Raw genomic sequence first — 14,292 nt, 5'->3', positions numbered from 1 at the left:
GTATGGATCACTCTTTTCTATAGATCCATTATTTCAGAAGAATTATAAGGCTGGCAGGAAGCAATCACTCTTTTCATAAGTATATTTCATAAGATATATTCAGTCTTATAAAAGATTGTGTCACATCTTCTAAAAACATGAGAGCACTTCTAAAATAAAGCAAGGTAAGAAAGAACATGACTGTGTAAATCCAAGGCTGACAAGACCTGAAATGAAACAGAGCTAATTAATCATACGATCAATAGCACATACACATCACATCTCCCACAAGTGCCTTCAGCTCCAATTTGAAACTATGCATAATAGCAAATTCTGCAAGAGAAGTGGTAACTTCAGAAATATTCAAATATGTTCCTAAACAAATCCCATTAACCTGTCATATTACTGTAAAGTCCTAACCTATGTTTCCATCAAGCCCTTTTCCAAACTTAGCAAAACATGACCTCACTTACACTATCCCCATGGGATTAAGTTTTCTCACAAACACTCATAGGATACAAAATTTGTGCAATAGCACATCAACACATCCAAAATAAAACTGATCCACTGGCAGCTTTCAGAATACATTAGGTATATTTTAAATTGATGTTGAAAAATTTGAAGGGATTGGAAAAGAGCTGTAAGAATTGTATCAGGCTTGGAAACCTATCTATAGCAAGGCTTCAACTCCTTTGCCTATCAAAAAGAAACCCAAGCAGTTATTTAAAATAAATACCTACATCGGGAAACTTCTGATATTAGCAAACAAAGAACAAAGGCTACTGACTATATACTCTTGTTAGAAAAAAGGATGCAGTCCTACATAAAGACAATAAGCTCCTTTAACAATCCACCTTGAAGGGCTGCACTTTACATCACTTCAAATCCTAGTTTCTATCGCAGATCTCGCATTCAAGTAAGCTCTTGCCTAACTCAGACGCATTTATGGCCTTTTACTGAAGAAAGCCGATTACAAATTAATGACTTCTCCTTCCTTTAAAAATAATTTAGCCCAACTGATTCAAGAAGATCTGAAGGATACTGGTTTTACGTTCCTGTATTTCTTCACAGGCTGCACTAAGCATACTTTCTGTTGTGATACTTACTAACCTATCTTGCTCCTCATCATAAATTTAAGACTTTCAAAAATCAGTCTTCCTTAGATGATAATCACTATGGGTTATATCTCTCTTCAAAATATAATTTTGGAGGAAAAGGTTGGACAGTATCTCATCCAGTCTTGTATTCCAGATTCATGTATTATCCATCAGACTTTTTTTTTTAAAAAAGGCCTTTTAAAGTAGATGGTTACTACTTTATAAGTACTCCTCTAGAAGAAATACACAAAGGAAAAAAACTAAAATTAAAATCATTATAAACAACAACATAATTTGCTTTTATAATGTATGAAAATGAGTACCTTCCACTCTAATATTACATACTAGGTTTACTAGGCAGTTAAAACGACATGCTTGCTTGTTTTCTTCTTCCTCAAGTATCTGTTGCCTTATTAGAATCCATATACAGGATAAGGACCTGACCTCTGACCCAGTACAAAACACTTAACACATCCAAGCTCTATGCTTGCATTTTTACTTAAAATTACAATTAGATACTACTAGAAAATTGAAATAATAAAAACCTTATCACTAATATACCAGTAACTTTCCCCATTATGGTACACACTCTCACATTTAGGATCAACATTTCGCCTTCACTTTTTAAATGTAACATTTTCCACTTTATTTTGCACTTTCACGCTATTGGGTTAAGAGATGAAAAAATATACTGTTTTGTTTGCATCCCAATAGCGCTAGAGTTGAACATTTGGCTTCACCACCAAAGGCGGGAAGCAAGGGCACGTGCTCACAGAGCTGCAGAGGCCGCAGACACCAACCTGGGCAAGCGCTGCCTTGTGCTGTGAAGCACACGACACCCCCATTTCTTCAGGCGGGCTGGAGAGAGCCACCGGGCCGGGAGGCAGGGGCTCTTCCTCTGCCGCGCTCCCATCCTCCTCAGAGATGCTCCTCGCTGCGTGGAAGAGCTCCTCGGTGAGGGCAGCGATGCGGGACGGGGCCTCCTCCCTCAGCAACTCCCGCACCAGCCCTGTACGAGAGGACAAGGAGGAGGCGTGAGACGCAGCCCAAACAACAGGCGGCGGCTCCCAAGAGCCTACCGAGAAGGGAGCCCTCGCCTCGCAGCAGGCGGTACCTTCCGCCGCCGCCAGCCGCGCCCCCACCATGGCCGAGGCCGCCTCACAGCGCCACCCGCACACTGGCAGGAGACCTCAGAGAGAAAGGCCCCGCTGCGCATGCGCACTTCCGCGGAGCATGCCGGACCCGGCGCCACGGCCGCGCCGAACCCAGGCCTCCCGGTAGCTCCGCGCGCCGATTGGATGTCCGGCGCTATAGCCCCGCCTTCCAGGCCCGAGCGACAGGCGCCGGCCCAATCGGACGGCGCGGCGGATCGGTTCTCCGCTTGCCGTCCGGTGGGCGCCTCAGCGGCTCTGGAAGGATACCGGGAGCGGGGCCCCGCCGGGCGCAAGCGAGATGTCGGGGCTGCTCCACACCACGCTGAGCGGGCTCAACAGCGACTCCTACTGCGAGATCAGCCAGTACCGCGACCAGCACTTCCGGGTGTGCCCGGCGGCCGGGCCTGAGGCGTGGGGGTGGGGGCAGCGGGGCCCGAGGTGGCGGGGACCGGCCGGGGCGGGGGACTAGAGCAGCGCCTGAAGGGGAAGGCTGTTTCCGGGGTAAGGCCGCGCTAGGAGCCGGCGAAAGGGAGGGCACTGCTTCGCCGGGGCGGCAGGGGGTGCCCACCGAGGCCTGGCGCCAGAAGCGGGGCGGCAGGAGTGCTCACCCCGCTGCGTTGCTCCCCTCTGCCCTTAGGGTAGCAGGCAGCTGCAGGAGAAATCCCTGAAAATTTCCTCTACGCTGTATGTTGGCAACCTGTCCTTCTACACTACCGAGGAGCAGATCCAGGAGCTCTTCTCCAAATGTGGAGACGTCAAGAGGATTGTCATGGGGCTGGACAAGATCAAGAAAACCCCCTGCGGCTTCTGCTTTGTCGAGTATCTTTTCTGGTTCCCTGCTATTGTTAGCTGTGTGTGTTTGCCACCTTTAGTTCCTTTCTACACAACAAGCTTAGCTGTACTGCTGTGGAAAACCTGAAAAGGAGTGCTAGTCAAGTGCTTTCTACTAGGTGCTTCCTTTCCAACCTTGCTACTTCTCCACCACTGCCTTAATTGAGAGACAGACTGTACGGTGGTGCCACTGCTGTACTTTCTGGAGGTGTCAGAGAGCTCCTTTAATTTGTTAATTTCTTTAATGATTTTAGGGACAAAATGAGAAGTGTTGTTAGAATCTTCCGTCTGAGCTCTTGCATGACCAGAGCACATGTTCACTTTCTCACCTTAACTTTATACCTGAATGAAGTAGCAGAATAAGCAGTGGCAGTATTCCCAAGCACAGGGTACACGCTTGTACAAGTTGTACCATGAGCTGTCTTTGCAAAGCTCTCCTGTGAGGCCTGCCCCTCTTTGCAAATGCAGTCAAGTTTCACAGTAGAAAAAGGCACATTACAGATTTCTTGCCCTTAGCAAGGCTTTAACATGTTTATTTCATCTGCTTGTGAAATAAGTGATCCAAAGCTATTTCTTGTCTGTGCAGGTACTAACATTAAAGTTCAGAATCCTTTCTGAGTAGGAGCTGGTTTTAGCTTGGCTTTATATGCGTGCAGTTTTTGATGCCATAGAGAAGAGCAGGAAGAGTAGAAAAGGCTGGAAGGCAAGGGTTTTCTGCTTCTCAAATACCATGGTTCTCTTTTTGTTATTTTCGCTGTACCAAACAAAATAGCACACTTAGTTCTCCTTATAGTACACTTCAGATACTACACAAGAGCAGATGCTGAACATGCAATGCGATTTATCAACGGCACACGACTAGACGACCGCATCATTCGAACTGACTGGGATGCAGGGTTTAAGGAGGGGCGACAGTACGGAAGAGGAAAGACTGGAGGACAGGTAAAGGCAATACCAGTTTGTACTGTGAATTTGATCCCCCTAAGGCTGTGTACTGCTTTGCTAGTTTTGCCTCATACAGAACAATGTGTAGACTGTAAAGGCTTGATAATGAACTTTAGCCACTCCCAGGTTGTTTTGGTAACTGATGCCTAGTGTTAAAAGCTAGAAATAGAACTTAAGACCATTTCTGTTTAGGACTCCAGACTCCTACAATGCAAGCAGAATGTTCCTTAATCCAAGCTAGTACTCTTAAAATTATGGAGAATTTAAATGGAGGGGGACAGCAGAGCTGCTAGGCCAATCTCATAACACAGCAGCTTGCCGCAGTGTGAAGGTGAGGTTCCTTAGCAGGTTTCCAGGGTGGAGGGGAGAAAATGTTCTGGAAGCCAAGCCTGGCAATTCAGATTGCAAAGCTGAATGAAAATATTTCAGGGTTTTCTTTGCTTCTTGTCTAAAAGACCTCAGCCATCAGATATATCCTCATTTGTAATTTTCACCACCATTACCACCTTTTTGGTGGATTATTTGAAAAGATTTCAAATGAGTCAAAGTGCTTCTAACCTGCACTTCAGTTCCCCAACAACCGAGCAAGGAGGGGATGATGATTCTGAAGTCTAGCAGGAGACAGGCAGGGCAGGGTACTAATATCTGTGTTACTGCTGTGCCCCAGGTGCGAGATGAGTACCGGACAGACTACGATGTGGGAAGAGGTGGCTTTGGCAAGATCATTCAGATGCAGAAGGCAAATCATCAGCCTGCCATCTATTAACTGCCTCATGGGTCCTAGCTCGTAGAGGGCTCTGTCCTTCCAGAGCTAGCCCTGTTCCTGCATTTTGGATTGGGGTAGGGAGTGAGATCCAAGTTCCAGCAAAAGGTGACCCTCCTTAGACTGTGGATATACATGTATTCATTCCCCCTTCCTTCTGGGCTAGAGAGGATGTTCTGTGCCTATACAGGGCAACGAGGGAAAAAAAAATGGACAGCTCTGCAGGATTCTGGGTAAGAAGAAGTGCAGCATGTCACACCTTGTGCTTTGACATACTCTTCACGTTGCAGCTAAGCAGGTTGCTTCCTCCAAGCTGCAACTGCAGCCGTGGTTGCTCTCAAATGGAACTTCTTAAAAGCTTATGGCCATCGGAGCCCTCCAGGTGCCTGGGCACCTTGTGGGGGTGCATGAGAGATTCAGTTTTCTAATTTACAGCCTCATCTGCTTACAAAGCAGTATTGCTGTTTGGATGAGAGAAGTGTAACAAGGTCTTATCATCCACTTGGTGATGGTTGTCTGCACATCTAGCCCTTGGGTTGATCAGGGCCTGCAGAGCATTTCTCTTTATGATGTCCCCAGTGCTGTCTGGCTTTTCAGATCCTCACTGTTCAACGTGATTTTGTTAAAAGTTTATTTTAATTTTTTAAATAAACAGTTGTATTTGGTCTGTCTGAGATGGAGTTAACTTTCCCCCTAGCAGCCCTCATCACGCTGTGCTTCGTAGTGGTAGCTAGAAAGGTGTTGATAACACCCCGGTGTTTTGGCTACTGCTGAGCAGGGCTCACACAGCATCAAAGCTGTCCCTCTAATGTTTCCCCCCTCACTCAGTAGGCTGGGCGTGGGCAAGATCTTGGGAGGGAACAGAGCCAGGACAGCTGACCCAAACTGACCAAAGGGAAGAGAAAGGAGGAAGCCGGGGGGGGGGGGTGGGGGGCGGGCGGTGTGTGTGTGCCATTCGTTATCGTGACATTTGACTTCCGGAGCAACCACTATGCCTACTGAAGCCCTACTTCCTTGGAAGTGGCTGGACGTCACCTGCTGATGGGAAGTAGAGAATAAATCTTTTGTTAGTACAAACAATGGCTATGTGCTTTGCCCTGGAATTGATGGCCTTGCTGTGCTGGGGGAGCTATCTTGTGGAGAGGATGAGGGAGTACATCTCCCTCTTCCTACCTTGGATTGATGTGGGCGGTTTTATTCTGCAGGTTCCCAAGATCCTTGTTCACCCTTACATGAGCTGTTTAATACTACTAATTAACAGTTAGCACAAATCCCGTAACATATTATGGGATTTGTGACACCTGGTATCAGCTGGTGTAAGAGAAGACAACTTTTGGTTGAGGTGACACTGAAATGTGCCCTGAGGCAGCCGATCCCTGGGTGGCAGGGTGTGTCCAAGGATTTGGGCAAGTGCCTAGGGCGATTATCACCTCCCATAGCCTGGGACTTTAGACCTGAACAGGTAAGTAACCCTGGCAAACTGACACTGCACCTGCTAGAAGGGTACCTTGCCTACCCCAATGAAAACCAGCAGCTTCTAGCACTGTACTGGGGCCTGGCCTGAGCCTACCAAGCCACAGTTCAGTGCTGTCAGAGGGCTATGGTTCAGGCAGGGACCCAAGCCACCTCTGAGTATACCTTGACAGATACCAGCATGCAAACTACATCTGAGGACATAATAGTAGGGATAGGGACCCAAAGAACAACTACAATTGCCCCAGTAGTGAAAAAGAAACAGTGGACAAGGAGGTCAACGGGTCCATATCATTGATTAGTAAGGAGGAAGGAAGAAGAGGAAGGGTCTGATCAAGAAGCTGGTCCTTCGTCAAAGAAGGTGGAAGAAGGAGTGAGAGAATTCAGACAAGAAGTGGAAACTACCCAGTGTCTGACCTCATCAGAACTTTGAGGCATGTGGAAGGATTACAGCCACCAGCCAGGTGAGTAGATTGCTGCCTGGCTGCTCAAATGCTGGGATAATGGGGCTGACAGTAATTTGAAGGTAGGGGAGCCCAACAGCTGGGATCCCTTGCTAGAAACCGGGGAATCGAGAGAGGAATTGGAAAAGAGGCAGCAATTTGCAGTCTCTGGAGATGGCTCCTCTCAAGTGTGAGGGCAAGATATCCATTCAAGGAAGATCTTGTGAACTCCCCAGGGAAATGGACTACCATAGATGAAGGCATCCAGTACCTGAGAGAATTAGCAGTGCTGGAAGGCATCTACAGTGATCCAGACAATTATGAGGTCTCCAAAGATCAGAGGATGTTGTGTGCACGTGGGCCATATGGAGGAAGGTGATTCAAAGTGCCCCAGTGTCATGTTCTAACAGCTTGACAATGATGTTTTGCTCAGATATGGGTACTCCCAACTGTAGGGAGAGCATCTTCTTGTCAACAAAACTTTGAATAAAATCTCTGTCCCTCCTCATCCCTATGGGCCAGTGCCTTGGCTGTCAGGGGTGCCCCAAGAAGTCAGTCCTCTCGTTCCCCAGTCAGAGGGAAAGGGAACCCCAGATGTATGTGGTGCACTCCGGTTCTTCCTGCATGACCAGGGGGAGGACATGAGGAAATGGGATGGTGAACACACCTCTAAGCTGAAAGCCTGTGTACATGAACTGAGAGGGAAGACAGCTATTAAGAAGGGGCCATCAAGAAGGCTGTCAGCATAGTCGCTGTAGAGACACAAGGTGGCAATCAGTGATCTCCCAGACATAGAAGGACTGAGATCACCTCTCCTGATCCCGATGAGGGGACTTCTGGTCTGGCACTGAAAGGGTCAGACAGTGAATACTCTGACCAGGAACAGGAATAGAGAATCCCTGCCTTTGGCCAGGAGAAGGAAAGGGATCACTGGGTATACTGGACTGTGTGGATTCAATGGCCTGTCGCATCAGACCCACAGAAGTACAAGGCTTTAGTAGACACTGGTGCACATTGTATGCTGGTGCCATCAGGTTACAGGGGCACAGAACCCATCTGGATCTCAGGAGTGACAGGGGGATGCCAAGAATTGTCTGTATTGGAGGCTCAGGTGAGCTTAACAGGGACAAATGTCAAAAGCACCCTGTTGTGACTGGCCTAGAGGCCTCTTGTATCCTTGGTGTAGACTACCCCAGGAGAGGGTCCTTCAAGGACCCAAAGGGGTATTGATGGGCTTTTTGTGTAGCCACTGTGAACACAGAGAAGATCAAACAGCTAACTACCCTGCCTGGCCTCTCAGAACAACCCTTTGTTAGGGGATTGTTGTGAGTTGAAGAACAATTGCTACCAGGACAGTGCACCAGCGGCAATATCGCACCAACCTAGACTCCTTGTCTCCCATCTGTGAGCTGATTGATCAACTGGAGAGCCAAGGAGTCATCAGCAAGACTCAGTCACCCTTTCATAGTCCCATATGGCCAGTGCAAAGGTCTGACAGAGGGTGGAGGTTAACAGTAGACTGTCATGGCCTGAACAAAGTCACACCACCACTCAGTGCTGCTGTACGAGATATGTTAGAGCTCCAGTGTGAACTGGTGGTGGTGCTACAACTGACACTGCCAATGTGTTTTTCTCAATTCCTTTGGCAGCAGAATGCAGGCTGCTCTTTGCTTTCACATGGAGCGATGTCCAATACACCTGGAATTGACTGCCCCAGGGGTGGAAGCACACCCTACCGTTTGGCATGGACTAATCCAAACTGCACTGGAAAAAGGGGATGCCCCTGAACATGTACAGTACATTGATGACATCATCGTGTGGGGCAGCAAGGCAGAAGGAAGTGTTTGAGAAGGAAAAAAACGTAATTCAGATTCTTTTGGAAGCTGGCTTCACCATAAAAAGAAGCAAGGTCAAAGGACCTGCACAGGAGATTCAGTTTTTGGGAATAAAACGGCAGGATGGACACCATCACGTCCCTATGGATGTGATCAACAAGATAGCAACTGTCTCCACCAGCTAACAAGAAGGAAACACTAGCTTTCCTAGGCCTCGTGGGGTTCTGGAGAATGCATATGCCACATTGTAGTCAGCTTGTGAGCCCTCTCTATCAAGTTACCCAAAAGAATTGTTTTGAGTGGGGCCTGGAGCAACAATGAGCCTTTGAGCATATCAAACAGGAGATTGTGTGATAGCTCTTGGGCCTGTCCAGACAGGACCAGCTGTGCAAAATGTACTCTACTATGCAGCTGGGGAGCAGGGTGTCACCTGAAGCCTCTGGCAGAAAACATTGGGAGAAACCCGAGGTCGACCATTAGGGTTTTGAAGCTGGGGGTATCAAGGACCAGAAGCTCACTACACCCTGATTGAAAAGGAGCTACTAGCAGCATATGAGTGTGTTCGAACTGCTTCAGAAGTTGTTGGTGTAGAAGCATCTCCTCTTGGCACTGCAATTGCCTGTGCTACACGGAGGAAACATGCCCTCTACACATCATGCAACCAGCGCTACATGGAGTAAGTGGGTAGCATTGATCACACAGTGAGCTCAACTGAGAAAACCCAACCACCCAGGAGTCCTGGAAGAAATCGTGGACTGGCCAGAAGGCAGAGATTTTGGAGCCATTGCCTGAGGAGGTGGCTTGTACCCCAAGAGGCACCACCATATAGTGAGTTATCAGAAGATGATTATGCTTTGTTTACTGGTGGGTCCTGTTGTGTTTTAGGAAACCATCAGAAGTGGAAAGCCGCTGTGTGGAGTCTTACACAATGAGTTGTTGAAGCCACTGAAAGAGAAGGTGAATCAAGTCAGTTTGCACAAGTGAAGGCCATCTAACTAGCCCTAGAGTTTGCTGAATGAGAAAAGTGGCCAGTACTCTATACCAACTTCTGGATGGTGGCTAATGCCCTATGGGGGTGGCTACAGCAGTGGAAGAAGACCAACAGGCAGCACAGAGGTAGAAGCATCTGGGCTGCTGCATTGTGGCAGGACATTGCTGCCCAGGTAGAAAACATGACTCTAAATGTATGTCAGGTAGATGCTCACATGCCCAGAAGCCGCAACACTGAAGAACATCAAAACAATGAACAAGCAGACAAAGCTATCAAAAGTTGAAGTAGCTTAGATGGACCTGGATTGGGAGCATAAGAGTGAGCTATTTGTAGCTCAATGGGCCCATGAGACATCGGGACATCTAGGGAAAGATGCAACATACAGATAGACTCATGATCGAGGGGTGGACCTGACCATGGAGGCCATTACACAGGTCACCCATGAATGTGAAACATGCCACAATCAAGCAAGTCACAAAAGTAATATCTCCCTGGAATAGAAGACAGTGGCTGGGTTTTTGATATGGTGAGGCCTGGCAAATTGACTGTGTTGGACCACGGCCGTGAACACACCAAGGCAAGTGCTACATACTCACCATGGTGGAAGCAACTAGTGGTCGGCTAGAAACGTACCCTGTAAACCATGCCACTGCCCAAAACACCATCTTAGGCCTTAAAAGGCGGATTTTGTGGTGACATGGTACCCAAGAAAGAATTGAATCGGACAATGGGACTAATTTCCGAAATAACCTCATAAACTCCAGGGCCAACAAACACAGCACTGAGTGAGCGTATCACATCCTTTATCACCCACAAGCCTCTGGAAAGATTGGGAGATATAAGACTATGTTGAGAGCGTTGGGGCATGGAAGCACTGGGATACAAATACAGCAGAAGCCACTTGGCTGGTTAACACCAGAGGGTCTGCTAACCGTCCTGGTTCTGCCCAAACAAAACCCCCACATACTGTGGGAGAAGATAAGGTCCCCATAGTGCATGCAGGGAAGTGGCTGGGGAAGACTGTGTGGATTGCTCCTCCCATGGGAAAAGGCAAACCCATTCGTGAGATTGTTTTTGCTCAAGGACCTGGGCATACTTGGTGGGTAATGCGGAAGGATGAGGAGAGCTGGTTTGTGCCTCAAGGAGATTTAACCTTGGGGGGAAAAATAATCTGTGATGTGAGATGTATGTTGTAGGAAGTGATGTAGCAGGAACAACCTGAAACAACAGAGTGAGTTTTGCAAGGAACCAGATGAGTGCAACAATGACCCAAACCAAGCCAGTGTTGGTGCCCAACAATCAAACCTACAGCTTCTCCTGTCCTGAGCACCCATCTTGACAGATGGGGCCCAAGTCATAGCCTGTTCTTATGAACATTTGGAGGAGTGGGAGAAGCCAACGGAATGGGAGAAGAGTATCTATCTGTTAAAGGACAGAGGATAGTAGTGAATGAGGACGTATAAATATCTGTGTTGGATATAAAGATTGTTTAAGTATGTAGTATAAGTTATAAGTGTTGGTAGGAAGGTATTTAAATAATCAGAAATAAATACAAGATGGTTAGAACATATATATATGAATTAAATTATGTGGGACCTGAGCATGACGTCTCTCCAGTGTTTTCCCCCTCACTCAGTAGGCTGGGAGTGCACAAAATCTTGGGAGGGGACATAGCCAGGACAGCTGACCCAAACTGACCAAAGGGATATTCCATACAATATGACATCTGCTCAGCAATAAAAGCTAAGAGAAAGGAGGAGGTGGAGGTGATATTCATTATTACAATATTTGTCTTCTGGAGCCACCACTACACCTGCCAAAGCCCTACTTCCTTGGAAGTGGCTGGATATCACCTGCTGATGGGAAGTAGAGAATAAATCTTTTGTTTTCCTTTATTTCTGTGTGCAGCCTTGTTTTGCTTTATTAAACTGCCTTTATCTTGACCCATAAGTCCTTTTCCATCTTATTTTCTCCCTTTCTGATAAAACAGCTTGGTGGGCACCTGGTGTCTAGTGATCAACCCATTACAATAGTAAGTCCTGTACCTGTTTCAGTTTGTGTATCAAAACCACTTGCTCTATGACACAAACTGAGGGAAACATCTTCTCTTGGTGTCTTAAAGCTGTTGTCGCTTGCAAACACGAAGATGGACGCTGAAAAGGGGGCACAAGTCTCACCATATTTCTCTGCTTCCATCTTGATGCTGGCTTTTCCTCTTCTTCTGTTTTGCAATAGCTGGTGGCTGATGTCAGAAGGACATTGCTTACAAAGTGTACGGCTGCTCTGAATAAGACAGGTCCTTACATTTCACATCAGCAGGTTCTAGAACTTCCCCTATCCTGTCACCTGTTCCTCAATCAGAAGTGTCTAAAGCAAAAGAAAAAAAAAAAAAGGCCCAGTGTGCACTTCAGAGAGGAAGGAACTAGGAACTTCCTTCCCTGCATTTATGACAGGCTTCCTTACTGTTTTAAGAAGAGCATGGCTGATGTTCGGACCCTAAGAACAGGTTAGAGACTAAGTGACCAAGAGGAGGTGAAAATCCTTTCTGATCTGTCCCCAAGAACCTCTCAGCTAGGGTAGGTAATTCCATTGAACAAGTTGAATTCTGTCTGTAAATTTAGTTTGTATTGTGTAAATCATAGCAGCTGCTCCCTGCCCAGTAATGTGTAATCATGATTTTTTTCATGCATTGTCTCATCCAAGGTAATTGAAACTGTTGCACATCCCTCTGCGGACCAGGCATACTATTTAGATTAGTTTAACACTCACATTACCCTTAAGTATTGATAAGTGAGCAGGAGGGGATGTTGCATTTAGTTTGTTGAAATGTCTCCTAACTGTTTGTTTTGCAAGTCAGGTTGCTGTGCTTGTACAACTGTCACAGGTCTTGAAGGAACTGCATGTTTAGTCTTCAGCAGGTTTAAGCAATGACAGCATTGAGAAGCCTGTGATGTGGGCTGCCCCCAAGATACCATGAAAAGGAAGAGGACATTGACTTAAAAGCAAAATATACAAGCAGTCATCTGTCCAGCCTGGCAAAGAGGCATCAGTATGAGGTCGCTTGTGGAGAATATGAATTACAGAGAGAATAATTGCCTGGGCAAACACAGCAGGGAAATGAGAATATGTAAGGAAGATGGGGAGAAGTATCAGCCATGAAACTCTTATCATTAACAAAGGAATCTCTTGTGTAGGTGTCTTGGTTTGGCTGGGTTAGAATCTTAGGCCAGCCATGCTAGGCAGGCTGTTAGTAGTTTTGAGCCAGCCAGGGCAGCTGACCTGAGTTAACTAAAGGTGTAGCCCATAACATAATGTCATGGTCATTATAAGGGGGGGAAGGTTTGCTGAGGAGGGGGAGCTCCTGTGGGATTTCTCCTGCTCCTCCTCTGACTTTTCTCTGCTCCTGAGGACTGCTTTCAGGTCAATTGACTGCTGCATGTTCATTTGGCCAAGTATAAATTTGTATATCTTTGCTGGTATTAGTACTGTTTCATTAAATCTGTTTTCACTTCAACTCATGGGTCTCTCCTCCTTTTCCCAATTCCCCTTCCTGGCTTGTGAGGGGTCATTGGGAGATATGAGTAACTTACAGTGTAGTCCTGGGTACAGACTACATGTAGACAGTAGGGAAACATAAGGCAAGCTTACAGTTTGCTTCTGGAAGAGCCTGGTGTGGCCTGTTGGACACATCAGTCCTATATATATGACAGAACGTGCAGAAATCTGTTCAGTCAGGTGCCTGGTTGTTTTATGACTGCAGAAGGCATCAGTCCCTATTTCTGCAAGATACTGTGATTTCAGCTCTACACAGATCTCGCTGTCCCACTCACCTCAGTCTGGGGGAAGAGCATCTCCTTCAGCAAGTCCCAAAACAGGGATAGCAGTCTATGCACCATTCCTCTTTCAACACAACCTTTGCAAAAAGATTTGTGCTGACTTTTACTCAAATACATGTATTTGCCTAGAAGAATTCACTTCAAATACTCCAGCTGCAGTAAATGTCAGGGTCCCTTCCTTCTACAGCAATCCCAGAGAGAACCAAAGAGAAATGAGAAAGCTTACATATCAGCAGGTGCTCCCAGCTCTTGGCCTGTGCTGCCATGTGTAGGTACCCATGTGGCATCATGCTGCATCAGTCAGAAGAGGTGTCCTTGCCAAGAGTGTTCCCAAGCACAGTGGCTGCCAGGGTCCTGGAGCAGCCCCTCCTGCCCTAGCCAGGCTCCTGACTGTGGCATACTGTGTACCCAGAAGACTCAGGCTCCAGGGTTCCCTTTCAGACACTTTTCATCAGTGTACAAAGGTCCTATTAGGAGAGAAAACCCTTTGTCCTCACATTGCTGGGGCAGTATCAAGCCAGGCAGTGCAGCCGACAGACAGACACCTGATGAGACCCAAGAGAAGCCAGGTAAAGCTTAACAGCAAGCATGTGGCTGCCTGTCCATGTTGTGAGCAGTTAACGTGCTGGAAGCAGAGGCTGCTCTCCCTGTCTGACAGCCAAGCTCTTTCTGTAAAGAACCCTGATACTGAGTTCATGCCAGCACCAAACAAAGAATCTTAAACCACCCTTCTTCAGGCTTCCTAGGTAATCAGGACTTGGACTCCAGTGAGTTTCTGCTGGACGTCTTGTGATCTGTGAAGGCCCTCTTCCTTTATGATAGAGAACAGAATGAAGTGGAGCAGTCTTGCAAGGAAACTTTTCTGCTCCTCAGCCATGCTCTCACTCAGGACCACCACACTCAAAGCCATTTGCACTGGGGAGTGGAAGAGGCAGGCTGTGGTTC

At 47.0% G+C, this 14,292-nt stretch overlaps 2 protein-coding genes across 2 annotated transcripts in view; one reads left to right on the top strand and one right to left on the bottom strand.

The window, feature by feature from the left end:
- TEX11 (testis expressed 11) overlaps window positions 1-2,311 on the bottom strand; it is a 32,922-nt gene extending 30,611 nt beyond the window's left edge. The window contains exons 1-3 of the mRNA XM_086470668.1: window positions 2,299-2,311; window positions 2,191-2,253; window positions 1,877-2,085 (exon numbers count right to left, since the gene is read on the bottom strand). Of these exons, the coding sequence (XP_086326794.1) occupies window positions 1,877-2,085; window positions 2,191-2,253; window positions 2,299-2,311 (285 nt within the window). The remainder of the gene's footprint in view (window positions 1-1,876; window positions 2,086-2,190; window positions 2,254-2,298) is intronic.
- Window positions 2,312-2,470: 159 nt separating this feature from the next.
- Window positions 2,471-5,443, top strand: LOC104341517 (nuclear cap-binding protein subunit 2). The gene is made up of 4 exons (XM_086469946.1): window positions 2,471-2,615; window positions 2,868-3,049; window positions 3,865-4,003; window positions 4,674-5,443. Exons 1-4 carry the CDS (start codon window positions 2,529-2,531, stop codon window positions 4,770-4,772), a joined length of 507 nt encoding a protein of 168 aa, XP_086326072.1. The 5' UTR covers window positions 2,471-2,528; the 3' UTR covers window positions 4,773-5,443.
- Window positions 5,444-14,292: the final 8,849 nt, after the last annotated feature.

Source organism: Leptosomus discolor, chromosome 9 (assembly GCF_034619465.1).
Source record: "Leptosomus discolor isolate bLepDis1 chromosome 9, bLepDis1.hap2, whole genome shotgun sequence".
NCBI classification, from domain to species: domain Eukaryota; kingdom Metazoa; phylum Chordata; class Aves; order Leptosomiformes; family Leptosomidae; genus Leptosomus; species Leptosomus discolor.
This window is presented reverse-complemented; position numbering and strand designations above follow the sequence as displayed.